At 57.0% G+C, this 27685-nt stretch overlaps 1 protein-coding gene across 1 annotated transcript in view; it reads right to left on the minus strand.

Moving 5' to 3' along the window:
* Positions 1-312: 312 nt before the first annotated feature.
* Positions 313-27685, minus strand: part of TIMP2 (TIMP metallopeptidase inhibitor 2) — a 31161-nt gene continuing 3788 nt past the window's right edge. Inside the window, exons 2-5 of the mRNA XM_048817760.2 lie at positions 7906-8006; positions 7488-7596; positions 5061-5185; positions 313-3135 (exon numbers count right to left, since the gene is read on the minus strand). Of these exons, the coding sequence (XP_048673717.1) occupies positions 2938-3135; positions 5061-5185; positions 7488-7596; positions 7906-8006 (533 nt within the window). The 3' untranslated portion in view covers positions 313-2937. The remainder of the gene's footprint in view (positions 3136-5060; positions 5186-7487; positions 7597-7905; positions 8007-27685) is intronic.

A 27685-nucleotide genomic window follows, 5' to 3' on the forward strand; every position in this document is an offset into this window, starting at 1 on the left:
CAAGGCAGGGGCTGTTCTCTCCAGTGGATCTCTCCTGTGGCTGCATTTCCCAAAATTGCTCTATATGAAGAAGGCTGATGCAGTGGACCAGCTTCTGTCATAAGGAACCTTTCCAGCAGAACTACAGCGTTGAGGGAAGTGGGGGGAACGTCCGTGCCGTATGCCCCCCACGGATGAGCAGATTACACACCCACCCCACAGGCTGTCTTCATACGCACCAGCGGACTGGTGTGCCTGTCTCGCGTCCAGAATTATGCTTATTACTTATTTATACAGCACTATAGATGTACGGTGAATTCAGTAAGAAGAAAATTATCTAATTTTTTAGAATACTGTTTATTGTCCAAAGACTGAACGTCCACATATGAATTATACAAAGCGTCAGAGACATGCACAGTCTGCTTGTCATTATTCAACAACTTTCATGTGTTTCCAGCACAAGAAGGTCTCAGACTTCAGATTCCAGCAAAAACATATTGCTCCAAAAAAACCCAAACAAAAACCCCACCCAAAAGCTTTAAATTATGGCAGCAAGTTAGATACTCCTTATTTTTAATACTTATCAAGCAAAGATTTGAAAATAACTATAATGTAAACTTTTTATTTTTTTAAATATTTTAAATTGCTTGCATGGAGGAGGAGACTGGAGCTAGGAAGGAAGGGCAGAGAATGGAACCGAGAACAGAAGACATAAATTAAAAAAGCCAATCAAGCATCCTTCATATACCTGACATATAGAAAGAGATTTTTGCAGTTATTTTGTGTGAGGCTCACCTATCGTGCTTGCCGACAGTCGTGATATTGTTGTTCAGCAAGGCCTTGGAGACAAACTAGAAAGAGGCACATGTATGGTACATCCCATCTTCAAATCCAACTTCTGAAGACTTGTGCACTTTGCAGAAGAGGGGGATAGGGAGGAGGGAAAATAACAAACAGAAAAATCTGGAGGACTCAACCCTCCACAGACTTTCTCGACACTCTTCCCACTTCATGTTGAATGCTTCCAATGCAGAAATGCTTTTAAAAAAAGTAAGTGCAGTTCTAATAGCTAACAAGGAAATTAAAAAGTTACAGCACAGGAATGATACAGCGGATGCCAAAACGAACTGAAACCTTAAAATCAAAGATAGAGCAGAGACAGGAGTAAATGTCACCTATGATATAACCATACAGTAAGCAAACAGGAGTCTTATATTGAATTGATTAGTTTTTTTCCCCTCTTCATTTTTATATATTGAAGTCACCCAGACTGGTCCAATATGACATCATTAAAATCTTACACCGATGCACAGCATGAAAATGCCCCTGAAGCTGGTCTGCAGGGATAATTTCAGGACATGCCCAAACCTGCTCTAGCCAGGAGATCCGGATTTTCTCTCACAAAGGTCTGTGCTGTCTGCGTTCCAGGTGGGCTAGCTCTGCAGCGCTCTCTAGTGCCTCAGCAAAATGGAACGGGCTCCGAAGAAGAATGGGGTTGAGGCTGGCTGGGCGGGTTTCACAGAAGGATGTGGGGCCTTCGGTTGTAGGCAGCCAGAGGCCAGGTTTGTTGTGTGTGTGCGCGCGGGTGCACCCTCACTGCGTAGGAGAAGAGGGTCTGAAAAGCTTTACTTTTATTACAGCTCGCCGTCAGAGCCTCACAGCTGAGATCAGCAAACAGCCGTCAGTGGGTATAAAAATACCGCCTCCTGGTGGGGTCTCTCTCACTGCGCTGTGTTTCTCGGCAGAACACTTGGAATAAGCTTCCATTTGCCAGCTCCTGCATTCACACCATTTGCTGGGAATAGAGGCTCTCGGCAAGGGAAGCTGCTCTGGGTCATTGTCAGCATGCCACTGTCTGTGGGGCTAGAGCACTCTCAGTGCATTGTCCTGCTGAGCGATGAATTCACAATAATACCTCTGCTGCTTGCATAGTCCGACAGGCTAAACCCTTCCCCTAACCTGGAACTTGGCATTAGCACTATGCTGACGGCACAAGCATGCACTCGGACACAAATCCAGCAGCTACACACAGCAGGGAACACACATACCCACCAGGGGACTGACTTTCTTTACTAAACTGCCAGGATGAAGGCACAGGACCAAAGCCTACAGGGGTCTCACACAGGCACCACCCCAGAGGTCCAGCCTCAGCACCCACTGACTTGGAGGGAAGCATGAAATAACAACAGTGCTTGCAAATGAGTGAGAAGGCGACTCTCTGGTCCCCCTCAAAAGATGGTTCTGCTGATGCTGGGGATCACAGGGACACTGTGTCAGTGCAACGGGCCTTTATCTTACTTGACAAAGGGCTAAGGAGACTTCGCTAGAGCCAAATCCTTTCCTGGTGCCTGCGGTCCAGCTGGGACTCTCAGCCAGTGCTACCTTTCACGGGCTCTCCCTTCTAGCCCAAGAGGTGGGGGTGCGTGTGACAAGGGGGGCAGTAGGACTAGAGGGCTCACAAAGGAGATTTGAGGAATGCTGGTGTATCTGCTGGCAGTGGAGAAGCCTGTTTGAAAAGAGACACCAATGTGCTGGGGGATCGAGGGGCAGGAGCTACCCAAAGCAAGGGACACTCCCGCCCCAGGTGAGGGGAACCTGGTAGGCCTGCTACACAGAGTGAGAGACATCAACCCTCCAGCATTCTGGTTTCCTCCAGAACAGCACTGGGATCTTGTGGATCAAAGTCCGGCTGGTTCAGGATTCTCCCCTGAACAGTATGAAGCCATCCCTCGCCCCACTGCACCTGTGAAAGGAAGGAACGGGAAAGCACAGCTGGGGACTAAATACAATGGTGTGGCCCCTCACCCCGCTTTGGAAGCACGTGGCATTTAATCTCCCCGATTGGGACCCACTTGGGATACTGAATTTTCATGCTGTTTCCAGGAAGTGATGTCAGAGGTGGACCAGTCTAATTTCCTGCAGGCCTTTCTATTGGGTACTGGAATGCAGCTATTCAGCTTAGGGGTCCTCGATGTCGAGAAACTCTTGCTTGGGTGGGGCCATGCCACGGTACCATGCGCACGAGCCGTCGCTCCTCTTGATGCAGGCGTAATGCTTAGCCTGTCGCCCGTTGATGTTCTTCTCCGTCACCCAGTCTGTCCAGAGACATTCATCCGAAGACGAGACGAAGCACGGAATGGAGGGGCAGCGGGAGATCTAGGTCAGAACAGAGACCATTGCTGAGCAACACTGATGCTCTGTCTGGGGGAGAGAGGGACCTGCCATGCCTCTTCCATCTCCCACCTCTGTCACTCTGGGCTGGGGGATGGAGAGAGACCCTGAGCCAAGGAAAGCAACATTCTGAAGTTCTGGGGTTCAAAGATGGGGCAAATGTCCCCCTACCCCTTCAAAGCCCTCCTTTTCCCACCCACTCTAGAGGCCCTAGTCCCCTCTCCAAGCACTGTTAACACAGCACATGAGGAGAAAGGGCTGGCTCTAAGGCCACTGTCTTATCTGTCCCCAACTGTCACTTGTTTCCACTGCACCCCTTGTCCACCTAGCCTGCAAACTCTTCAGGGCAGCGGCTGTGCCTTGGTCTAAGCATCTGTGAAGGACAGTTCAGTCCTGGTGCAGTTCTACTGGAGTCAGACCTGGGATGGATCCTGCTGAACACCAAGCACCTCATCCAGTCCTTGACAGAAGTTTGTCCAACCTGTTATTGAAAACCTCTAGTGAGGGGGACTCCACAGCTCTCTAGCCTGTTCCAGTGCTTAGCTCTCCTGACAGTGAGAAAGTTTTGCCTAACATGAATAGAATGGGTCGCTTCTCTCCCGAAACATCTGCGCTTTTACCCAAAACCCCAGGGATGGTGACTATGCCACAGGAAAGTCCGAGCGAGTTTCTCAGGGTCACATAAGTGAGGCAGAGGCCTGTCTGGGATCTGGGCTCAAGATGTTCCAGGCCCTTTGTTCCAGCCACTGGACACATGGCTCCTTTTAAGATGCAGAATTGGGTCTTCACCTTAAATAAGAGGAATTTCCCAGTGCTGAAGCCAAACGTGGGATCTTTGCCTGGACAGAGCTACATGCAGAGCAAAGAAGTCTCTCTAACAGAGGAATCAGGACAGTCTAGCTCTGCAAACCATCCCAATGTTGGCATGTCTGAGGAATGAGGCCAGCAGTTCATCTCCACACCGTATGATGCAAGGTGGGTTTAGATTACATCCTTTAGACAAATACTCCACATCTGACTGCAACTGATACATGCAAATATAAGCCTCCAGACAAGTTACAGACAGCAGGAGATGTGGGGGCTGGGCGAGGGTGGGTGCGTGGGAGAAGCCTGGCCACGGAGAGTCCAGGGAGAAGAGGGCAGCATTCTGAGCAGACAGCTGACATGAGGGGATGGAGAGAGATGAGGAGAATGGGGAAAAGCCAGGAGGGGAGGCTGGGCTTGTGGGAACAGCTCTGGGATTCCCAAAAACTGGGGTCTGACCCCACCTTTGCCATAGACTCCCTAGTGACCTTCAGCAACTCACTTCCCCTCAACTTCCCGGCTGTGAAATGGGGATGTTAGTTCTTTCATCCCTAGCAGGGTGTTGTGAGGGCATGTGGGATGCTTAGATCCCATGGGGATAAGGGACAGAAAACAGCCCCAGTTATGTAGTAAACTTTTCAAGGCAGGGATAGTATCTCCCTAGGTGGCTGTGGAGGGCCAGATTCTGAGTAGGGGCCTGTGGGCAGTACTGCAAAAGGAGAACAACAGGCCAGGTGATCATCACTCCTAGACAGCCCACTGTCTGCCTCTCTGGGATGCCTCATGTCCTTGCTAGAAGTGCCCCTCATTGGCCATTCCAGACAAAAATCACTGGGTTTATGCTGCCCTCAAGACTCTTACCCATGCTAGGGGAGACAACTGCCCCAGCAATGCACTGATCCCCCTTCAGATGCAAACCCAGGCCTCGATTCAGGAAAGCATCTCTGCCATTCACTTCAGCAAGTGCTTTCCTGAGTTGCAGCACTGAATCCAGCCAAGGTCACTCGACACCAAGGCTTCCAACGGCTGTGAGCAAGGAGCCCAGAAACCTCAGAGCACCACGCTGAATGGCAGGCTCCGGGCATGAGCGCTCCCACTCTACCTACCTTGCACTCGCAGCCCATCTGGTACCGCTGGTTCAGACTCTTCTTCTGGGTGGCACTCAGGGAGTCCCAAGGGACGATGAAGTCGCACAGTGTGATGTGCATCTTGCCATTGCCTTCGGACTTGCCTGCGGAAAGGCCACACAGTGCTTTAATCTTTCTAGAGACACACGTCCCATCAGGACCTCGAGGGAGTTTGAACAGCACGAGCCCTAGGCGAGCAGCCCGCCCCTCCGGGGGGCTCTAGGGACATACTGTGCCTGGAGCACACATCAATCCCCTCCTTGGGGCACCATCCCTCTTGGCTAATGCAGTTAAACACTGCCATGTCACAAGCAGCACACTGGAGACGTGAGAAGAGGGGAAGGGGAAGACTGACAAATCAAGGAGCCCGGGAGAAGCAGAACGTCGTTTTGACATAGAGCCACGCAGTGCGGGTGCGAGGCAGCGGATTCCCTCCCAGCCCCCGAGACCACGCATAGAGAATTTGCTCTAAAAAGCCCCAGGAGTTGCCCAAGTACCTGGGGTAATGTTCCACAGCAGGCACAATTCCTGGCACGCTTTCCCCAGAGCCTCAAGGCCTCAGTGCCAGGTGGCAGTGGCCTGAGTGTTTGCCAGGGAACTGTGGTGAAAATCAGGACCCAAGGGCTTTCTGGGCAGGACTAATTCAAACCCCAGGAGTCTCTCTTGAGGAGGGATAGCTCAGGGGTTTGAGCATTGGCCTACTAAACCCAGGGTTGTGGGTTCAATCCTTGAGGGGGCCCTTTGGGGTAAAAATAAGGGACAGTAGTTTGTCCTGCTGTGAAGGCAGAGTACTGGGACTTGATGACCAGTCCCTTCCAGTTCTATGAGATAAGTATATCTCCATTTTTTATTAATTTATTTTATTAACTGGGTCAGCTCTCCTGCCTCAGATCAGCACCTTCTGTCCGCTTGGTTCTGCTCTGCAAACAAAGACAGAAGGAAGCTGCCCTGGCCCACGCCCCAGCTGCTTGCTCGGCCAGGTTTTCCAGGAGGCTCCAAAGGGAAAGATGAGCTGGGCGTCCCTGGAAAGGTGGCCATCCCCACTGGAGAGATCACAATGCTTGTGATGTCACAAGCAAGGGGCCACTCCGCAGGCAGCGATGCAGAGGGGGCTGTCCAGAGTCCTGGCGAGGCAGTCCAACCAGCCTCTAGGCTCAGGGCCTCCCCTGCTGTCTGCATGGATCCGGAGGACTTTATTTAGGGCTTGTTGAGAATTTGCCCCGCTCTAGGGCCTGTGTTCTGAGCAAGCATATCCCAGGACAAGCAAGAGGCTACAGAGCAGGACACTCTCTGACAGCCCCCATCCGGGGAGAGGAGGAGATGGACGTCACACCTAGAACCAGACACTCCAGCAGCACCAGACACTGGGGCCCACAGGGAGTGGAGCGGCCAGGAGAATGGACCAAGAGATAGATCCAGCAGAGCTCAGAGAGTTCAGGAGAAACACCTGGGTGAAGGCATGTGCGATCGCACTCACACTGCAGCCAGACTTTTCTCTGGCCCCAGGGGCACGGTGCCCTTATCCATTAGTGCCATTGGGCAAGTGCTGGACATGGAAACGGACACAGAGGGAGACTCCCGTGCTCCTGCCACTGGGACCGAGGGCTGCAGCTTCAAATGCTCCTGTGGGTTCGGCAGGACAGGAGCATCATCCCATTGCACAGACAGGGAAGCCGAGGCCGACACAAGGCCCAGGGCGCAGCAGCCGCCAATATCCGAGCTGGGGTGAGTGCTCCTGGCAGCTGACCCTGTGCTCGGAACATGGTCATCACCCCCAAGCCAGCACGGCCTAAGCACCAGCTTGCACACTGGTCAGGAAACGCTACCGGCTTTATTGGCTGTTATTTCCCTAGGAGCCACTAGATGGTGCCAGAAGGGGCCCAGATGATCAGGGACCCTGGATGGGCAGGGGCAGAGGGTTTAAATGAGAAGCAGGCCAGGCCAGCCCGCAGTCACGTGGCAGGGCCCTGTGGCCAGGATGGGAGCCCCATGCATGCCCTTCTCACTGCCCCAGTTCTGGCCAGGATCAGAACGGCACTAAGGCCGCTGGGGGTCCAGCGCAGGGCCTTGTGGCCGGGGGAGGGCAGGGGGAACCCTATGGGCAGTGCTGCAATCCTGACCGCTCCGGAGGTCCCATGGCCACAGCAGAGAGCAAGCCCTTTAGCTGGAGTAGAATCCAGTTTCACGGCCTTTCCCTGAGCGATTCCCACAGCTCCAGGAAACCTCCCTACATGGGTCCCTGTCCCTTTGCCTGCCTCCTCCTGCCTACACTGACTCAGGTCGAGAGAGCCTTTGAAGTGCCCCAGTGTCCTGCTTCGGTTTCAGCCCCAGGGCCCACGCCAGCTCCTCCCGCCCCGGAGACAGCACCGGGGGCCATGCCAGCTCCTCCGGCAATTCACTTCCTACCTGCAATGAGATATTCCTTCTTCCCTCCAGTGTCCAGTGACACCCCGCACACAGCCGAGGAAGGAGCTGTGTAAATTAACTCTATGTCCTTGTCAGGTCCTTTAAACATCTAGCGAGAGAGAGAGACCGCGGTCAGACAGGTGGCCACGCTCAGCTCCACACACGCTGTGGGAGATGGGGCCGGGAGCACGTGCATGGCAAGGGGTGAGGAAGCCGATCTCTTGCAGTACTGGGTGACATGGACGGGTCACGGCTGTGGGAGCTCAGCACTTGCAGCCCACGGAGATGGGATCCGAGGGTGGGTTTGCTGTGGGGACCCCCTGACCCTGTTCTCATTCCTGCACATGCTGCGATTCCCTAGCACCCTCTTCCCACCGGCTCCCCCCAGAGCCAGACTACCCCAGGCTGGGATCCTTACCTTTATCTGCTTGATCTCATACTGGATCCGTTTGATCGGATTCCCATAAACATCATTCCCAGAATCCACCTCTTTTCCGGAGACAGCCTTTGCTCTGATCACTGCAACAAACAGATAGGATGGGCATGAGTGGGAGAGACCCAGGAACAGCCTCCATTCCCCAGCAGCAAAACAGGCTCAGATGCAAGGCCAGTCCCACAGCCTCAGCCTTGCCAAGCTGGTCACCTGTAGGTTTGGTCTCTCATAGCTCCCAGGCAGGGATTGGCTCTTCCTGTTTGTGGAGCATCTAGCTTGTGCTAACAGAGTGATCCTAATGACTGAAATCCCCTTTGCAACGTCTGACCTCTGGGTGAGCGAGTCTTTCCACTGCAGCCCATTCTAACCATCCTTTGACAACAGCCGCAGCAAAATGCCTGAAGCCTGGTCTGGAGGTAACAAGCCATTAGCACCAGGGTCAGCCTGGGAAGAAAATGGTCTGGATTTACAGAGAAGCGTGTGAAAAGTGTGTGCTGGGCATGTGCCACGGGACCGTCATGGCATGCCAAGGCTCACCCTTATACACAGCTGCTTCCAGTGTGTGCACAGCTGTAAGGCCCCAATCCTGCAAATGGATCTGGGTGGAGTGACCCTCATGTGCGCACAGATTCCTGCACAGGTAAGGTCCCACTGCAGGGTGAGGGCCCACCCATGGGGGGAGGGAGGAGGGGAGGTAAAGTCCTTCACAGCAGGGAGCTTAGGTCTGCTGACAAAGTTGGCCGAGCCTGCAAACTCTGCAGACTGGAGAGCTCCACATCTTTCTTTTCCTTTCAAAGGCCTTATATTAAATGCAAAAGGCAGTGTTGAGACTCCACACAGCAGGGGAAACACAATCACGCAGCCCAGAGCAAGAGCAGCTTCCAGGGACTGCTCAGCACAGGCTGCTACCTCTCTAGGGACTCCTGCACACAGCTGCGTAGACATTGCTTTGATCGCAGTCTCCTTGCTCCCCATCTCTGCCTGGCTCTAGAAGCTGGGCAAAGAGCTGAATAAGCAGCATCAGACTAGCTGGACAAGCAGCACTGAGGGAATGCTGAGCTCGGAGAAAAGCACCAGGAGCAGCAGGGGAGGATGAGGATAAAGGAGAGCAGGCTGGAGACAGAAGGGAAGGCACATGCAGGAGAAGGAGAGGGGCTCTTCTTCATTTGTCAACAGAGGTCCTCAGTTTCTTGCTTCTGGTTCACTAATTTTCCACAAAATCCATGAGGTTCTGCCCACTGGTGACTAGACCATTCCCTGAAATGTTGGAATCGATCGGGTGCCGCGTCATGTTACAGACGCACAGCTACTTGCCATCAAGCGGAGTGTACAGCCCGGGATCCCTCAGCCCAAATGGACCTTGCGCAGAGAGCGAGGAGCATAGCTCAGAGGCAGGATGGGGAGGAGAAGGGAGGGTAACTCCATGAGGCCACTAGAGATGGCACATGGAGTGGGGAGGTTTTTAGGAGCAGCAGCCCTGGTGTGAACAGAGCCCCGCTCCGGACTGACAGCCCGCCCGAACTGCACAGCCTGGCCTTGCCCCTGAGCTGTTAGTTGTGCTGCCCCTAGCAGCCGCTCTTAAACCAGCATCTGTGTCCGAGATCAAGGGGACGCGCTGGCTGAGGAGCCTCCTGCCAGATGTCGGCTGCTGGAATGCCGGGCGGCCACGCAACTCAAAGCACGAGGAACCGCATCCTCCCTCCAGGCCGAAAGCAGCGCGAACCACATGATGTCACTTCCTCCCCAAGACGCCTGGAAAAACAACCCCTCTAGTCACAGCAGGACTCATGGGAAACAAGGGCTGGGGCTCTGGAAAAACAGCCAGGTAGGAACGGGCCTGGCCAAACACCACAGACCTGCAGGCTCCAACCCTGGGTCCTGGACCCGCGGCCTCCCCCGGCTCCCTGTGGCATCAGCTGCTCCGCATCCTTGTGCCCCTCCACCCAATGCAGCCTCATCGCTTTGCAACACGAGTGAGTGTCAGGAACAAGGGCCCATGTGTGGGCACAACTGATGGGGGGAGGGCCCCACCCCAGAGCTGGCAGCTTTCCTGTGGTGATGCCACTCCCCTGCGTACACCGCAAGGCCTGCGCTGAGGAGCCCATCCTCCCCTGGCTCTCCCCTGCTGGCACCCACCTCCACCTGCCCAGGAGCCCCAGCCTAATGATCTGCACCCGGAGAGGCTTTTCCCGCAGAGCGGGGAGCAAGTGCTGCACAGCGCCGCTTCCATTGCGAGGCAGAAGGCACCGGCCAAGGCCTCACCACCCCCAAGAGAAGGGCTTGTTCTCACAGCAGAGTGAAAGGCGGGCAGTGCCCTCCATGCAGGACGGAGAGGGGCAAACTGAGGCGAGGCGTGGCCAGTTTGGAGGGGCAGGGCCACTACCTTCCCAAAGGCAGGTTCAGGAGCCTGGCTTCCCACCGCTGCCTAGAGTGGTTTCCTGCGGTGTCCCCTCCCCAGGACAGGGTCCTTGCCTCCCGCTGCCCTGCCGCACTGGGCAGAACTTGCCCTGAGAGCAGCTCACCTGGCAGCACGGCTGCCCCGCTGGCCGGGCGAGACCTTTGCAGGTTCAGGTTCCAAGCCTGGATTTAGGCTGATGCCAGCTGCTGACAGCGCAGGGCAGGGCCTGGGGGAGGTGAACAGCCAGAACAGGTGGTGGGCAGAGAGCGGTGGAGGGGCAGGGGTTAAACCCGGTCCATTCTGCTGGTCCAGGGGGATGCGATCCAGTGACAGCTAGAGCCGTGGGGCTCCGTGATCTGCCCCGCTCCCCGCTGAGGATGCCAGAACCACGCACAGGGCAGGCGCTCATTCCCCAGAGGCCAGTTCTCCCGGTGCAGGATCCAGGGGACGCCCAAGCAGCAAGAGAACCCAGCTGCAGGAAGCCAGGCTCCGCCAGCCAGCCACGGCCCCTCTGCCTCAGACAAGGCCCTGCCCTTGAGGCCAAGCTGACCGGTCTCTTGGTAACGCACAGGGCAGGACAGAATCCAGCTGGTTCCAAGAGCCCAGGCAAGGGCAGCACGCAGACGGCCTCCCATGGCCCAGAGCAGCACGCTGCTGCACTGCAAGCGCGAGAGGGAACAGGCCACTGGCCACTGCAGGGTATTGGCACGGGACCCCCGATCACTGCAGAGATCACCTGCAGGAGGGTTTGTGGCCTGCTGAGAACTCGAGTTAACCGACCGTTATCTCGGGCGAGCTGACACCCATCAAGACGCTCCCCAGCATTCACAGTGTGTCCCGAGCATCCCTGTATGACCCCCTCAAAGCCCCGCTGTTCTGTGACAGCCCCGGAGCTAGGGCTGAGCCCTGGGGGGGCCACCAGCAGCTGTGCCCTGGAGCCACTGCGTGTAGGGAGTGCGGCTCACACAGGGCAGTGCAGGCTTTCACCGGCACCCAACGGGTCGAGTTACAGCCCAGGCTCCCTCTAGGGCCCCTTGGGCTTTACCTCCACCAACCTGGGCCATGCTAACGGCCGGGGGCCTCATCCACACTGGCCTATTCGAACATGGACAAACGTTCCCCTCAAGTCCTAGTGTAGACGAGGCCTGGGGCTGGGATCTGCACAGCACTCCTGGGCCCGGGCCTGGGGCTGGGATCTGCACAGCACTCCTGGGCCCGGGCCTGGCTGGGACTCCCAGGTGCTAGAGCAGGAGCGGTCCACAGTAATTAACCAGTGCCAGTATCAGTCCTTCGTCGGGGTCTGTAAAACCCCAGGGGTTCGGACTGGGGGGGCAGCTTGCGGGCCCCACTCCAGGGCTAAGGAATTCCGACAGGAGCCCTGGCCAGCACAGACAGCTCTCACTGGGCCTGAGGAGCCACATGGGGCACCAAGTTTAAGTTCACAGCTGCTGCCCTGCCCAGGGAATTTAACCCCAAACCTAGCCAGCTCCCAGCCCCAGTGCTCCCTCCACACATAGCACAGACTCTGGCTCTGCCTCCCACCCCACTGCGGATGCCAAGCCCAGCTCCCCTCCATGTACTCGACTCCAGCTCCTTGTGCCTCTACTGAGCGCAGATCGGGACTCTAACCAGCCCTGAACCCAGCTACAGGCCCCACGGGGCAGACTCCAACTCAGCTCCCCTCCACTGCTGCTCTGGGAAAGGCTGTGCCGAGCCCGGGACACAAGCCATGCAGTCGGGCCTTTGGCAGGAAGAGCAGCTACTGGTCTAGGTTCCTCCCGTCTGCTGTTTGCTCTTCCCCCTTCCCCGGGCAGAACACCACCCTGACCAGCTCTTGGCACTGCAGCGCTGGGGCCGGGAGCAGCTGATGGTGTGGGCAGCGTGGTCCTAGTTACCAGACAGAAGCATCAAGGCCATGCCCAATGCAGCGATCCGCAGCCATGCCCAGTGCTCACGGCACGGTTGGTGCCCAAGGAGTGAGGGGTTCACCAGCTGGAGCCGCTCATGACTCCGAGCTGGATGGGACAGGAACTGTTGGTGTAGGGGCCAAGGCCTATGCCGGCTGTTTGCCCTACTGCCACTCCCTGCCCCCACTGATCGTCCAGCCCCTCTTGGCACCCCCAAGTCACATCAAGGGGCTCCTGGGAATGGCTCTGAAATAGAGGTGTTCCCGTGAGCCACTGCCCAGCTCCTGCCTGGACCCCCAGCTGCCCCAGGAAGCAACGCAGGGAGGACAAGCCTCTCCAGCTTTGCTTCGGGTAGGGTAGCAAACAGAGCAGCTGCTGCCGGTGGCTCCTGCCTTTGGCCTGGGAGGGCGGGAAGTGACATTGGCTTAGCGGCTGTGGGCGGGAAAACGGCTCCTGGTTCGGTGGGCTCCGGCCTTTTCCATTCACGTGCTGATGAATCACTTGACAAAAATGCAGCCCTATCTAGGCAGATTTGTTCTGAACAGTGTGGCTTTGTGGAGCGGACTGCATTGCACTTCCCAGCCAAGAGCCCAGCCAAGCTCCACGCTGAAAGCCAGGAGCCAGAGGGGAGGGTGGTGTGGGAAGGAGAGGGAGGGAGAGTCAGCCCAGGGAAATCCAGGCCTGCCCAGTCCCTCAATGGGAGGCAGCTCCGAGCACTCAGACCATGAGTCAGACTCACAAAGTCAGGAGATTTTAATGCTAAGAAACCCTTTGTATTTTCCATTTCTGCTGAGTGAGCGGCTCAGGTCCCGTTTTCAGGCATCTCTGCAGCCAGGGGGGTTGCAAACATACTGGGACTTCCCAACGAAAGCTGAGTTCCCCACAGAATTCCCTGACTCCAGGAGCTGGAGCTTTAATGGAAATCCCAGCTACCCTCCGACTCATGCTAAAGTCACAAGAGCTGGCGAAGGCCAGGGGTGAGTGACGATGGCCCCATATAGGCTCCCCAAGAAGGACAAGGTGCCCTCCCAGGCAGGGGAATGGGATACGCAGAGCCCAGTACCCTGGAGATAAAAAACACACCCCACCTTGGCAAAGATGCCAGCGACGGCCTGGCAAACTGGGATCCCAACTCACACCTCATTAGCTGCATGGCAGTGAGCACTGGGCATCCAGGGATGTGTCTGCACGCCTGGGCACAAGACCCACTGCCAGGTGGCTATCTGGCTGGGTGAGATGTTAATGGGGGGCCTGTCTGGGGCTCTCGGAAACCATAGCAATGAGAGGGTGTGGCTCGAGGTCCGCCGCAAGAGCCAGTGGATGGGACCGAGGGACTGTTATAATGCTGGGGGGTGGGGGTGGGGGGACACAAGTCACCTTACAGCATTTTAACCAATAGGATTGCACCATGGAAATTCACTGATGCCGTGTGGCGATTGGCTGTTACCGCTGAGCTCACAACCCCCCCACTCCATCCCGGATGAATCTGAGAGTCCCCCAGACCTGCCCCAAAGCAAGGGGGACCTGGGATTGTGAACAGGACACCAGCAAACAGACACTTCTCATCCCCGCACTGCCGTCTCCTGGGCTGTCTGAATCGCTAGCCAGCCAAAAGCCGCCTCCGTCCCAGTCCTGCTAACAGCACCTCCGGGAGACAGACACGTGTATTCTGGGCAGCTTTCAAGCGTTTGCCCGTAGCTGCCTCTGCAGCAGCCTCCATGCAGAGAGAGATGGGTGCAGCTGTCCCCCGCCCCGTCTCCCGCCCCCACGGATTTTCCCGCTGGCTGCTGGAGGCGCTGGGATGTGGACCCTCCCTCCTCTGCTTCTGCTAACCAAACTGACCTCGTGGCAGCTGACCCAGCAAGACTCTGCCAAGGCAGGACGCTGTGCCAGGTGTGTGCAATACCTGTGTGTGAACACGTGCTGACGCACATGTACAGAAAACAAGTCTCCGGAGTTATCTGTCTAGCTTTGTCCAGCGCTGCCCGGCTAACATGCCTAAACCAGAGTGCCCTTGCTCCAGCTGGTTCTGAGCAGGAAACTCACTCCCTATGGCCCATTCGGTCCTCGGCTGCCCTGCAAAAACTTCCCTAAACCCCTGTGTTTTTGACATTGGGGGCGTTCAGGGGGAGCTGAGCAGCCAGCAGTGAGTGGTAACTTTCCATCCCGACTGCCCTGGGCTGGATCTGTACCAGGGACCTCGAGGGAGAGGCATCACAGTGCACCGTCATGCCTGAGCTAGCCACTTCCCAGGCCAACACACGGAGGAGATGGTGCATGTTGGTACTGGGGCACAGAGCTGGATGAGAGGTGAGGCCACGGGGGCATGAGCTCTATATCTGGGCACCACTGACAGCCAGTCCTTGGCACCTAGATAACAGGGGCTCCCTCAAAGTAAGTAACCCCCTGACCAACCCGATCTAGCCTAGAGGGAGAAGAGAAGAACCTGGAACAGGCGTTGCAGTTCTGGGTGGGATGTCTGAATTAAAGCAGCCGCACCACCACCACGCGGGGGTTGTGGGAATGGGTTTTACCGCTATGGGCACAAATCCACATCTGAAATAACCCCCCAATGAAACAGGAACACCGGTGTGCTTCTAAATGGAAACTTCCCGCCCCGTGCTAGTGCCTGAAATCAGGGCTAGGAACAAGGGGAAGCCAGCCAGGCTGCATGCAGAGTCTGAATCATCGCAGCTGCTGCGATTTGTAACCTGGGCAAGGGCGAGTCCTGGGTCGCCATGTCCCTGGCACTGCGCTGCCAAACCCACCTGCCTCCCTGCTACGAGAGAGGCTCCCTTCCAGGTCCCGCCCTGTGTGCGGGGAATCCCACACTGGGATGCTCCACGTCACTGGACACAAGGCCAGATTCACCCTCTTCGGAGGAAAGGGTGATCAAAGTAACAGCACCTAGAAGGGAGTACTCCCGCCCTCCCCTGCCAGGCTCCATTCTACCGGCACAAGCAAAGACACTGCATCCACACTGCACTTAAACTGCCCCTTAGCCCAAGTCAGCTGGCATGGGCCAGCCACGGGCGTCTAATGGCAGTGTAGACATGCCCCGAGTGACTTTCCCAAGGCCTCCGAGAGAGCTGGTAAGAGAGCGGGGAGCAGAGCTCTGGGCTCCTGTAGGATAACAACAGTCAGCATCCCAAAGCACAATAGCTGCCACGGATCGCATTTACAGGTCAGGAAACGAAGGTTCAGAGACCTGCCCAAGCTCGGTAGCAGAGCCAGTAACAGGACCCAGGAGTCCTGAGTCCCAATCGCTCCTCGCTGCAGTTGGCCCGTGGCTCTCCCAACAGAGCGCTGAGGGGCACTGTGCTACTCAGCCTCTGCACCTGTGTTTAGAGCACCCGGTCACTCCGGCCATTTCCGAGGTGCCAACACCATGGGCCCCAACAGCCCCCAAGGCCTACACCGCCATGTGACAGCGTGTGGCCTGGTGACCACCACCCACACACCCCTACATGCCTCAGGGTGGCCCTGCAAGCAGCCCCTGCCTCAATTTCCCTCCGAGTCCCCAGTAACTCCAGGCAAACTTCCGAGCATCGATAACCCTTGCCGGGTTCATTTATTATAATAAAAGGCCTGTGTATGTAGATCATAACCCAGCCCCACCACCCAGAATCCCCCAGCTCACACCAACAGTCCACCCCCACACCCAGTACAGCCCTAGCCCCTCTCGCTGCACCCAGGCTGGGACTCCCCGGCCACCCCCAACCTCTCTCACCACACCTCACCCGGCCTCTCTTGCCACCCCAAGGCTCCCTGGCATGGCCCTGGCCTCCCCCGCCACAGCCAGGCTCTCTGGCCTAGCTCTGGCCTCTCTCACACCCCACCCAGCCCCTGTAGCTGGGCTGCTCCTCTGCCCGTTTCATTCTCCGGTCTGGTCCTAGCTCTCGCCCAGAGACATCAGCGCACTCACCTGTCCATCATTCCCCAGCCTTCAGCCCTCTGCAGCCCCAACGAGCCAGCAGGTACCTCCCTCTGCAGCTCTCAGCCTTCAGCCTGCTCTGGCCTGGGCAAGTTTGTGGGTGACCCCCCCAACTGCCTTGCTGCCTCCTGCTTTCACCAGCCCCCCCGGACTCCACGGCTCAGCAGGGGCCCTCGCCCCTCCCTCCTTCAGGGCAGCCCAGCCCAGCCTTGCTCTGAGCGGTCTTCTGACTCTCTCTCTCCTCTCCAGAATATCCCTTAACTTTGGACTGCCTCTCCCTTGTAACTCCCAAGGCCATAGGTGCTGGAACTAGAGGTGCTGGGGGTGTTGCCGCACTCCCTGACTTGAAGTGGTTCCATCCTATCCAGGGTTTACAGTTTGGTTCAATGGCTCTGTCACGGAGAGAGGGCCCTGCACCCCCTCTTCCTGGGATTCCCGGGGGCACCCCCCTCTTCCTGCGATTCCCCGTGACTCACCAGCCAGTAAAATGGAAGGTTTATTAAATGACAGGATCACAGTCCAAACAGAGCCTGTAGGTACAAACAGGACCCCTCAGTCAGGTCCAGCACTTGTCTAACCTGGGACACATGGTCCTCCCAGGTCTGGCTAAAGACACAGATGTCATCAATATACGCCACGGCAAACTGTCCATCCCCCTCCATAGCTGATCCACCAGGTGCTGGAGCTCCCTTGAGGCCGAAAGGCAGGGTCAAGAAGTCATGGAGCCCCAGAGGGGTGATAAAGGCTGATTTCAGCCGGGCATCTGCATCCAGCGGCACTTGCCAGTAGCCCTTTGTAAGGTCCATGGTGGTAAGGTACCGAGCTCCTCCCAACTGGTCTGGGAGCTCGTCAGGCCTGGGCATAGGGTAGGCATCAGATACAGTGATGGCACTGAGCTTCCGATAGTCCACACAGAACTGGATCAACCTGTCCTTTTTGTGGACCTCCACCACCAGCGAGGCCCAAGGGCTGGCAACTGGCTAAATCACCCCCAAAGCCAGCATGTCACTGACCTCTCTTTCCAGGTCCTGAGCTGTTTTCCCTATGACTCGGAAGGGGGAGCATCTTATCGGTGGGTGTGACCCTGTCTGCACCCGGTGGACAATCAGATTAGTGAGTCCAGGCTGGTTGGAAAACAGCTGTCGGTATGGATGCAGCAGCCCCCTGACCTCAGCTTGCTGGGCAGGGGTTAGCTGATCCGAGAGGGGAATTGTTTTCAGGGGGGAACCAGCTCTGGTCCAAGGGAATAGGTCTACTAAAGGGTCATCTCCCTGCTCCTCCTACTGTCCACACACGACCAACACCACATTCCCCCTGTCACAATATGGCTTCATCATATTCACATGGTACACCCGGCGGTGGTGCGCCCAGTTCGACAGCTCCACCACATAGTTTACCTCATTGAGCTGCTTGACCACCTTGAAGGGACCTTCCCAAGTGGCCTGTAGTTTGTTTTTTCTCATGGGGATGAGAACCATCACCTGATCCCCGGTGGCGTAGGCACGGGCCTGTGCCATGCAGTCATACCAGACCTTCTGCTTCCTCTGGGCTCTGGCCAGATTCTCCTTGGCCAGACCCATGAGTTCAGCAAGTCTCTCTCGGAAGATCAGGACATACTCCACCACTGATTCTCCATCGGGAATGGCCTTCCCCTCCCATTCATCTCTCATCAGGTCCAGGGGCCCCCTTACCCTCCTTCCATATAACAGTTTGAAAGGCGAGAACCTGGTAGACTCCTGGGGCACTTCCCTGTACGCAAACAGCAGGTGAGGTAAGTACTTGTCCCAGTCCTGCGGGTTCATAAAGGTTTTCAGCATCATCTTTAGCGTTCCGTTGAACCTCTCCACCAGCCCATTGGATTGGGGGTGATATGCTGAGGCCCAGCTGTGCCGGACCCCACATTTCTCCCACAAGCACCAGAGCAGGGCCGACATGAAGTTGGAGCTTTGGTCTGTCAAGACTTCCTTGGGGAACCCCATCTGGCTGAAAATGGTCAGCAGCACATCTGCCACGGTGTCTGCTTCAATGATAAGGGCACTCAGGGTAGCGGGTGGCGAAATCTACCACCACCAGAATGTATTTCTTTCCCGACCGGGTCATCTTGCTGAGAGGCCCCACGATGTCCATAGCCACCTTCTGGAAAGGCTCCTCTATGATGGGCAAGGGTCTCAAAGCTGTTTTCTCCTTGTCCCGGGCCTTCCCCACCCTCTGACAGGGATCACAGGATCGGCCATACTGCCGGACAGTGGTAAAGACCTCAGGCTAGTAAAAGTTCTGTAGCAACCTCTGCCGGGTGCACTCGATTCCCTAGTGCCCTGCGAGGGGGATGTCACGGGCCAGGTACAATAGCTTGCGGCGATACTTCTGGGGGACCACCAGCTGCCTCCTGATCCCACAGGACTCCACTTCCCCTGGGGGAGCCCATTCTCGGTACAGGAACCCCTTCTCCCACAGGAACCTCTCCTGGCACCCTCTCCCCATGGTCTGTACCACACTGAGGTCGGCCAGGGCCCTGAGCTTCTGCAAGGAGGGATCTTTCTGCAACTCAGCCTGGAACTCAGTGGCTGGGGAAGGGATGGGGACCTGCTCCCTCCCGCTGGCTGGGTCTGAAGCCGCAGCCCCTCTCAGCCTTGTCCCTGGGCACTCCCTCCCCACCGGGGTAAGGTCCTGTGCCTCCAGTGAGGTACCCTCCCCGAGGTCAGGATGTAGTGCCCTTCGCCAGCTCTGCTACGGATCACAACCAGGGCATTCTGGGGGTTGCTTGGCCATTTCTCTAGATCTTCCCCCCAGCCCCCCATCAACACCTCAGTGGGCAAATGGTGGTGCACCCCCACATCCTTGGGGCCCTCCTTGGCCCCCCCATTTCAGAGGTACCCTCGACACAGGCACCTTGAATGGAGTCCCACCCACACCCGTCAGGTAGGTGTTGGGCGCTACCCGATCTGGGGCCACCACCTCAGACCAGGCCAGCACCACCTCAGTGCCCATATCCTAGTATCCATTGACCTTCCTCCCATCCACCTCTAGGGGAACAAGGCACTCTCTCCGGAGGGACAGCCCCATGCCACCCTGTAAACCGAGAACCCTGAGTCTGGAGCCTGGGTTACTCTTCCCTCCTGAGCAGTTGGTACACTGCCAGCCCCTCTTGCCTAGGAAGCCTGCCCCTTGTCCAGCTGGGTCCCTACCCAGTTAACCCTGTGTGGGTTTGGTCTGCTCAGTCCGTCCTTGAGCCTGGGGCACTGGGTCTGTACATGGCCTCTTTGGCCACAGTAATAGCAGCTCATGTCTTGTTGGTCCCCTTGAGCCCGTCGGTTGGTCCTGACGCTGGATGTTCCCCTTGGGAGGGGGTTCTCCATGTTCCCCCTTTGGGAGGTCCCACGGTGACTCTCTCTGCATCATGGAGGGCCTGTTTCTTTGGGACTCCTCCCTGCCACCCCGACTGGCTGTTCACAAACTCTTAGGCCAGCTGCCCTGCACGTCATGGGTCCTCTGGCTTTTTGTCCTCCAACCATAGCCTCAGGTCAGATGGGCACTATTCATACAGTTGCTCCAGTACGATCAGGTTAAGCAGGTCCTCCTCAGTTTGGGTCCCATCTGCCCACTTGTGGACGTATCCCTGCATCCGGAGGACCAGTTCTAGATATGTGACCTCAGGGGTTTTATGCTGACTCCGGAACCTTTTCCAGTACATCTGGGGAGCCAGCACAAACTCGCATAGCAGGGCCTTTTTGAATAGTTTGTAGTCCCCTGCCTCCACCCCTTCCATTCGGCTGTACATCGCCACAGGTTTGGGGTTTAGTAAGGGGGTGAGAAACTGGAGCCTGTCTTCCGGAGCAACCCTGTGCAGCTTGCAGGCCATCTCAAAGGCATTCAGGAAGTCATCTATGTCCTCCCCTTCCTTACGCCGGGCCAGGACGCACTTATCAAATCTCCATGCAGTCCTGGGTCCCCCACCACTCACCGCAGCCAGGGGCTCGCTGCTCCTCAGCCTTGCCAACTCTAGCTCATGCTGTCTCCATCTCTCTTCATTCTGTCTCTGTTTCTCTTTCTCCTCCAGCTCATGCTGTCTCTGCTTCTCTTTCTCTGCCAGTTCCTGCTGCTTCAGCTCCAGTTCTTTCAGTTTTATCTCCCTCTCCCATTTCAGCTGCCTCAGCTCCAGGGATGGGGAGCTCTGATGGGAGGATCCCCTGCTGGCTGCGGGGGTCACAGTGCCCTCGGTATTCGCTGGGCTCCTCCCAGCCCTTCCCCTAGGTATAGATAGGGGGGGTCCTGGGATGCCCTCGGCAGCTGTCTGACCATTCCCAGCTGGGACAGACACTGGTGCCCACCCTGCATCTGCCGGGCTGTTCCCCTGAGAGACAGGGATCGGTTAATCCAAGCGATCTCCCTCCTCCAGCTAGGCAATCAGCTGTTCCTTGGTGAGCCTCCCAATGTGGAGCCTGCACAGCTCCACCAGGTCGCTCTTAAGGGGCTTATTACACATTTTCCTGCTGCCAGTCGCAGGCCTGGGTGCTCTCAGCTCCCCATGGTTTCCACGAGGAACCTCTAGTGTGCCATCCCTTCTCGAGGTCACCACCTCTCTCCGAGGGTCAAGCCGCAGATTCCTCCACTCCTGAGCCTGCTCACCGCAGTCCCCAGGGGGACCCAGTTACTGAAACAGTCCTTCTCACTGGTCACACACTCCTAGGGGTTAAGTGTAGCTCCTCCGCCAAAACCACTCCTCTCTGAATCTTCAGCACGCCTGGTCCCCATCAATCCCCCTTTGTTTTACTGCTCCCCAGTCACTCACTGCAGGAAGCGCCGTCTGCGGGGTGCAGTACATCCCACCACTAACACCAGTTGTCACAGAGTGTGGGGGACTCAGGGCCCTGCACCCCCCTTACTGCGATTCCCCATGACTCTCAGCCAGCCAGTAGAACAGAAGGCTTATTAGACGACAGGAACACAGTCCAAACAGAGCTTGTGGGTACAAACAGGACCCCCCAGTCAGGTCCCTCTGGGGGGCAAGGAACTTAGACCCCAGCCTTGGGACTCCCTCCGTTTCCCCAGACCGCTCCAAACTGAAACCCCCTCCAGCCATCTCACCCAGCCTCCCCCCGGCTCCTCCTCCAGCCTTTGTCCAGTTTCCGGGGCAAAGGTGTCACCTGGGTCCAACCCCCCCCCCCCCCCCCGCTCAGGTATCGTCCCTCCAGTGAAGCCACCCCCTGCTCTCCCATCCCCCATGCAGACAGTCCCAGTAAAACTCCCCGGCCACATCACCAGGTCAATCTGCCCCGCTCCATCACAGACTCTCAGCACCCCCACCACAGACGTTCCAGCCCCCCCGGCCAGGGCTGCCCTGCCCTCCTGACATCAAACTAGCGTGTAGCCGGACTGGAACCAGGCTGCTGGGCCCAAATTCATTTAAGACGCCAGCTCCCCTGAGCAAGGGGCTGATCAGCATGTGTCCATGAGCGAAAAACTCCCCGCACCCTGCGATGCTGCACCCCCCCCCCCCCCCCCACCTGAAGGCCACTTCCCAGGCGCTGAGCTGGTAGGTCCTGTGTCCCCACTGGTTACCATGGTGAGGCCCTGGAGAGCATTAAAGCTTCAGACACTGCAAGCTCCAAATCTGCAGCTTAATTAGAGCCTGGGGCCCACAAGGGGAGCGCTCTGCCGGGGCTGAGCTGCCGGCCCCCCCGACTCCTCCGCCCTGCACCGGGACCAGAGGCAGCAGCACTGGGATCGGACAGCTCTGGCCCAGGGGCCCTTGAGCAGGGCCACATGGGGAAAGGGAGCGGTCGTGCAGGGAGTAGCCCACCCTCCACTTGCAGCCAGCCGGCGTGAGGGGGGTCTCCGCTGCTCCCTGCCCTGCTGCTTCTCAGTTAGACTCTGGCTACACAGAGATGCTTGAAGCCGACAGGAGAGAGCTCTCCCATCCGCCGGCCTAATCAGTCCACCCGCAAGGAGCAGCCATAGTGATACCAGCAGGACACAGCACGGGCCACACCGGCGCTCAGGCCAGCGTAACTTGCAGCGCTCGGGGGTGGCTGAGTCAAACTGACCTGAGCTGCAGCGTAGCTATAGGCAGTGCCCTGGGGCGGGGGGGGGGGGGGGGGGCCCACAGGCAGCCCCGCAGCGTTACTCTGCAGAGCGCAGTTACCTCCAGGGCAGCCCCGGGACTGGACAATGTGGCTCCTGGCTAACGGCTGCTTGTCTGACTGGCTGCTTCTCCAACATCAAACTCCTGAATCACGGGCTGGTTCCACCCCCAGTGCAGCCACGCAGAGCTCCCTGCAGGGACTCTGGGACAGAGCCTGGCAGCGTGCGGTGCGGTCTGCCTGGGGCCCTCGCTTTCAGGGTTAATTTCCACCCCCAGATGAGGAATTAGATGGGTAACAGGTCACCTGCACAGGCTGTTACCATGGCAGCAGGAGTCACCACTTGCACAAATCCTGCCTGCAGTCACAGATGTGCAATAACAGGCACAGATACATTGGCAAAGCTGGCACTGCATGGAGATCCCACGGGCACGCGTGGGAGCAGCAGTAGGGTTTGCCCCCACAGTCCTCAGCTAACGAAGACAAGAACGAACTGAATTACAAGTCATTGACCCGGCTGAGTCAAAGCAGCAAAACAAGTGAGCTTTCTAAGACGGATCACAGGCCCGGCACAGCCCGGCTCCGCACGGCATGGTAGGGTATGGCCCCGCACAGCACAGTCCGGCCCCGCACGGCCCGGCCCGGCCCGGCCCGGCCGGGTGTGGCCCCGCACGGCCCGGCCCGGCCCGGCCCGGCCGGGCCGGGTGTGGCCCCGCACGGCCCGGCCCGGCCCGGCCCGGCCGCGTGTGGCCCGGCCCGGCCCGGCCGGGTGTGGCCCCGCACGGCCCGGCCCCGCACGGCCCGGCACGGCCCGGCCTGGCCCTGCACGGCCCGGCCCGGCCCGGCAGGGTGTGGCCCCGCACGGCGGAACACAAACGGCTTCTAATGGCAGAGACGAGCCAGAAGAAGAAGAACAGCTGCTTGCCAGCCTCCCCGCTCCTCCTGCACTGGGTGTTTCCCTGGGGTCAGCAGGAGGTTCCCTGGCTCCTGCATGCCCCAGTTCGGAGGGGCACTGGGTCAGGAAGTGAGCTCACTCCATCTCAAGCAGCTGTGACACAGCAAGATTGACTCAGGCAAGAGGGAGAGCCATTCGCGTGGCCAGCATGAGGCATCCCAGCCCCTGGCGTCTCCTCCCAGAGCTGGCAGGCTTGGCACTGCCAGCAGAGGGTTTGCTGGGAAGCACCCACAGGCATTTCGGATTCCTTGGAAGGTGCCACAAAGATCACAGCCACACTCCACCCTAGCAACTCCTCCTCGACCGACCTGCCAGGACAGACCTGTGCACGGGGCTTCCCTGGGCATGAGCCGGTGTCGTCAGCCACAGGGAAACGCTCGGATCTGGGCCCTGGGCTCAACCATTAGCTGCAAGGGAAGCAGAGGCTGCTAAGCTTAGGGATCCTGGCAGGAGGAGGGGTTGCAGGTGGTTATTTTTCATTGCAAGGTCTGCACATTATTTATATGGCTCTGTTGGTGCACGGCAAATCCTGGCAATGGGCTAGACCCTTCTCTAAGGTGTAAATCTGGGGTCACTGGAGTGAGTCTGGATTTACACCAGCATAGGCTAGCCTGAAGGGAGTGAAACCTCTACGGATCTCTCTTCACAGCCCATTTTATATTAAGAACAGGAGGATTTGTGGCACCTTAAAGACTCACACATTGATTAGAGCATAAGCTTCCGTGGGCTACAGCTCACTTCATCGGATGCATTCAGTGGAAAATACAGTTGGGAGATTTATATACATAGAGAACATGAAACAACGGGTGTTACCATACACACTGTAACCAGAGTGATCAGGTAAGGTGAGCTATTACCAGCAGGAGAGCAGCAGTCTCTCGGAGTCTGATTTTGAAGTTTTTTTGTTGAAGAATTGCAACTTTTCGGTCTGTAATCGAGTGACCAAAGAGATTGAAGTGTTCTCCAACTGTTCTTCAACAAAAACACTTCAAAAACAGATTCCAAGGAGAGACTGCTTAATTGGAATTCATTTGCAAACTGGATACAATTAACTTAGGCTTGAATAGAGACTGGGAGTGGATGGGTAAAACTATTTCCCCATGTTTATTCCCCCCGCCCCATTCCTCAGACGTTCTTATCAACTGCTGGAAATGGCCCACCTTGATTATCACTACAAAAGGTTTCTCTCCCCCAGCCCTGCTCTCCTGCTGGTAATAGCTCAAGTGATCACTCTGGTTACAGTGTGTATGATAACACCCATTATTTCATGTTCTCTACGTATATAAATCTTCTCACGGTATTTTCCACTGAATGCATCCGATGAAGTGAACTGTAGCTCATGAAAGCTTATGCTCAAATAAACGTGTTCGTCTCTAAGGTGCCACAAGTCCTCCTTTTCTTTTTGCAGATACAGACTAACACGGCTGCTACTCTGAAACCTGCCATTTTATATTGTTACTGCTCTGGGGTGCCAACCGGCATCATCAGGAAAAGAGCCCAGCTGCAGAGGAGGAACCCAGAGCCTGCCCTGCAGCTGGGACTCCCTTGCCCTAGCCCACCAGCATCTCGATCCCCAGCCAGAACGGGCCATGTGACAGAACAGGGAAACCACCAGCAGCCCTGCCACCGCCCCCCCCCCGCTCCAGACCAGCGCCCCCCCCCCTTCTCCCGCTCCGGGCCAGGCCAGCACCCTGCCGCAGTTCCCGCCCCGGGGCCAGTGCCCCACCCCCACTCCGGGTGGAGCGATTTCCTGAAGAAGGCGAGTGAGACAATGCCAACGTGCTGCTGGGGGTGGATCTGAAGGAAGGCTCTCTACAGCTCAGTCAGGGAAAGACAGGACCCGGCAGGTGACAGGGAGTTTCCGGGAAAAGGCCAGGACGGGCCAAGGCCCCAGGCAGTGGGGCAGGCTGTCCACAGCAGGCATGCCTGCTGGTACTGGTTTGGGCTGCTCCACTCTTTACATGAAGCAGCTGCCAAGGCTGGGCTTTCCAGCAGTGACACAGGGCTTCAGACACACAACTCCCCTGCGGCTCCCCTGTGCGTCTGAATCCCCTGGGGGCTCCGTTCTCTCCCCAGCCACGTGCCACGCTCTCCCAGCCCTGCTGCAGTGCAGGCAGACCACTCCAGAGCAAGCTGCAGGCCTCCCGTCCCTCAGATGAATGCTGGGGGACGATCAGAGCTGGAGTCCCCACTTGCCCAGCCTCCCCCTTCTGCTCCTCCTGAGGGTTGTTTCCATGTGCTGCTGGCCTTGGGCACTTCCCCAGGGCTTGTGACTAACCAGCCAGAGGCCCCAAGGAATCTGCAAGTGGGGCCAGGGCCACGGGGTGAGTCCTTGCACAAAGCCAGGGGCTGCAGCCTGCCCAGAGGCCATGTTGTTCTCTGTAAAAAGAAAAGGAGGACTTGTGGCACCTTAGAAACTAACAAATTTATCTGAGCATAAGCTTTCGTGAGCTACAGCTCACTTCATTGAATGCAACAAGCACTCCTTTTCTTTTTACGGATACAGACTAACATGGCTGCTACTCTGAAAATCTGTTGTTCTCTGTGTGGGGCTGGCTGGGCTGGAGACTAGCCCAGGAGAGCTCCAGCCTGAACAAGGCAGCAGAATCAGGGCCATAGAGGAAAGGTAAGTGGCCCCAGGGCCATGAGGCAAACTCTGGGCTGGCTTCCCCAGAGGGGAGGGGAACAGCACTCCCTGCACTGGTCTCATACCCCGATGGGCCATGGGCCTGAGGTCTCCACCAGGCAACTCAGGATGAGGGGGACGTGGGGCAGGGAAAGATGCACAGAGAAGCCAAGTGACTTGCCCAAAGTCACCCGCAACCAAGATACGAATTCAAGACCTCCTGGCTCCAGGTCTGGTACCCTTCCCTGCAGCCCCCACTACCCAAAGCTCAAAACCTACTCCCCCTTCCTAAAGCAGGGCCCAGAAATCAGGCTCTCTGTTCATGCCCATTTGCGTCTGTGCCCAGCCCAGGCAGAGCTGGCTCCCTGGCCTCTGAGCGATCGCGCCCCTCCCAGCGGGCACAGCCCGTGCAGGGAGACACCCAAGCAGCATCACATAGCCCAAGGCCAGAGGGACCACGGTGATCGTCCAGTCCCAGTCTCTTTCTACAGCCCCATTAGAGCAGCAGCAGCCATGAGCTAAGGAGCAGAAAGTCACATCCTCACATTCCATCTAAATTGCATCACAACCGCGTCACATCAGGCTGTTAAGGAGGCTCCTGTCCTAGCAGCAGCACCACCAGATAAACAGATCGCAGGACGTCGAACGAAAACACTGTTTGATGCATTCTGTCTGGCAAGGCACCGCTTCAACGGTTGTGATTGTGAAATCTCCCCGTCTCTTGTTTTGCCTTTATGGTCCCTACTTCTCTATTGTTCATCTGTAGGGTCTCTGTCCAGCTCTTTAACTGTTTCTGTCTGTTGCATAACTAATTTTGTAAGATTTAAGTCAACTAAGATGGTGGGATCTGATTGGGTAAAGAATTGTTTCATAATGTGCTAGGATTGGTGAAAAATACTGTCTTGTAGGACTTTAGTTTACAGTGATTGGTTACCATACAGCTAAGCAGGACCCAAGTTTTAACTACATAAACTAGGGTCCAAAAGGAAGTTCCTTGGAACCAACTCCAGGACATAGCCCAAGATCAGAGCTGCCAGACCTCAGCACCCTGCCAACCATATTGTGCAGAAGCTAGAGTCCCCGGACGACCTGATCCTGACTGGCTCCCAGGAAAAGTTTGTCTGCCTCACTGGGAGTGGTGACCATTGTATGCTTTGCGTGTGCAGTCTGTTTTGAGGACTGTTAATAAACAGAGATTAAGAATATGAGTGTGTAAGGCTCTGTCACTAGTAAAAGACGCTGCAAACCTGCAGAAGAGTATGCCCTGAGCCCGAGGAACTGGGTATGAGTGGGCTGAGCCCTAGGAACTGGGTAAGGATAGGTGCCTTTTGCCCAGAGCCCTAGGAACTGGGAAAGGGTGGGGGTGCCTAAACTAACCAGGTTGCGCCTTGAGCCCACGGAAAGGCAAAGGTGGGGGGCCCTAGAGTGTGCAGGTAACACCCCTATAACATGGGCCAGAGAATAAACCTTGGAAGTCTGACATCCTGGGCCTGTACTGCAGCCATGCCCCACCTGCCCTCCACACACCCCTCCCCCCAACCGAGATAGACAGAATCAAGGCAGCCGGGCTGAATGCCCCAAAGCGTTTCTCCTCCATGTGGGAGAGAAGCTAGGACAGGTCAGAGCCAAGGGCACCAGCTGCCTCTTCCTTGGCAGCGTTCACTGGGCCACAGGCCAGGTCTCTACCCTGCTGGGGGCTGCTCGCTAGGGAGCTCTCTCTCCTCACTCACAGGTGGATTTTACTTCGCAGCCAGACGGGTGGTGCAACCATGGCCAGGATCCCAACTAGGGCAGGTGAGTGCCCATCCCCCTAGCCCAATTCCCGGCAGCATTTCCCGCTTTAGTCACTCCCCCAAGGCCCTGTC

This window comes from Caretta caretta, chromosome 14 (assembly GCF_965140235.1).
Source record: "Caretta caretta isolate rCarCar2 chromosome 14, rCarCar1.hap1, whole genome shotgun sequence".
NCBI classification, from domain to species: Eukaryota; Metazoa; Chordata; order Testudines; family Cheloniidae; genus Caretta; species Caretta caretta.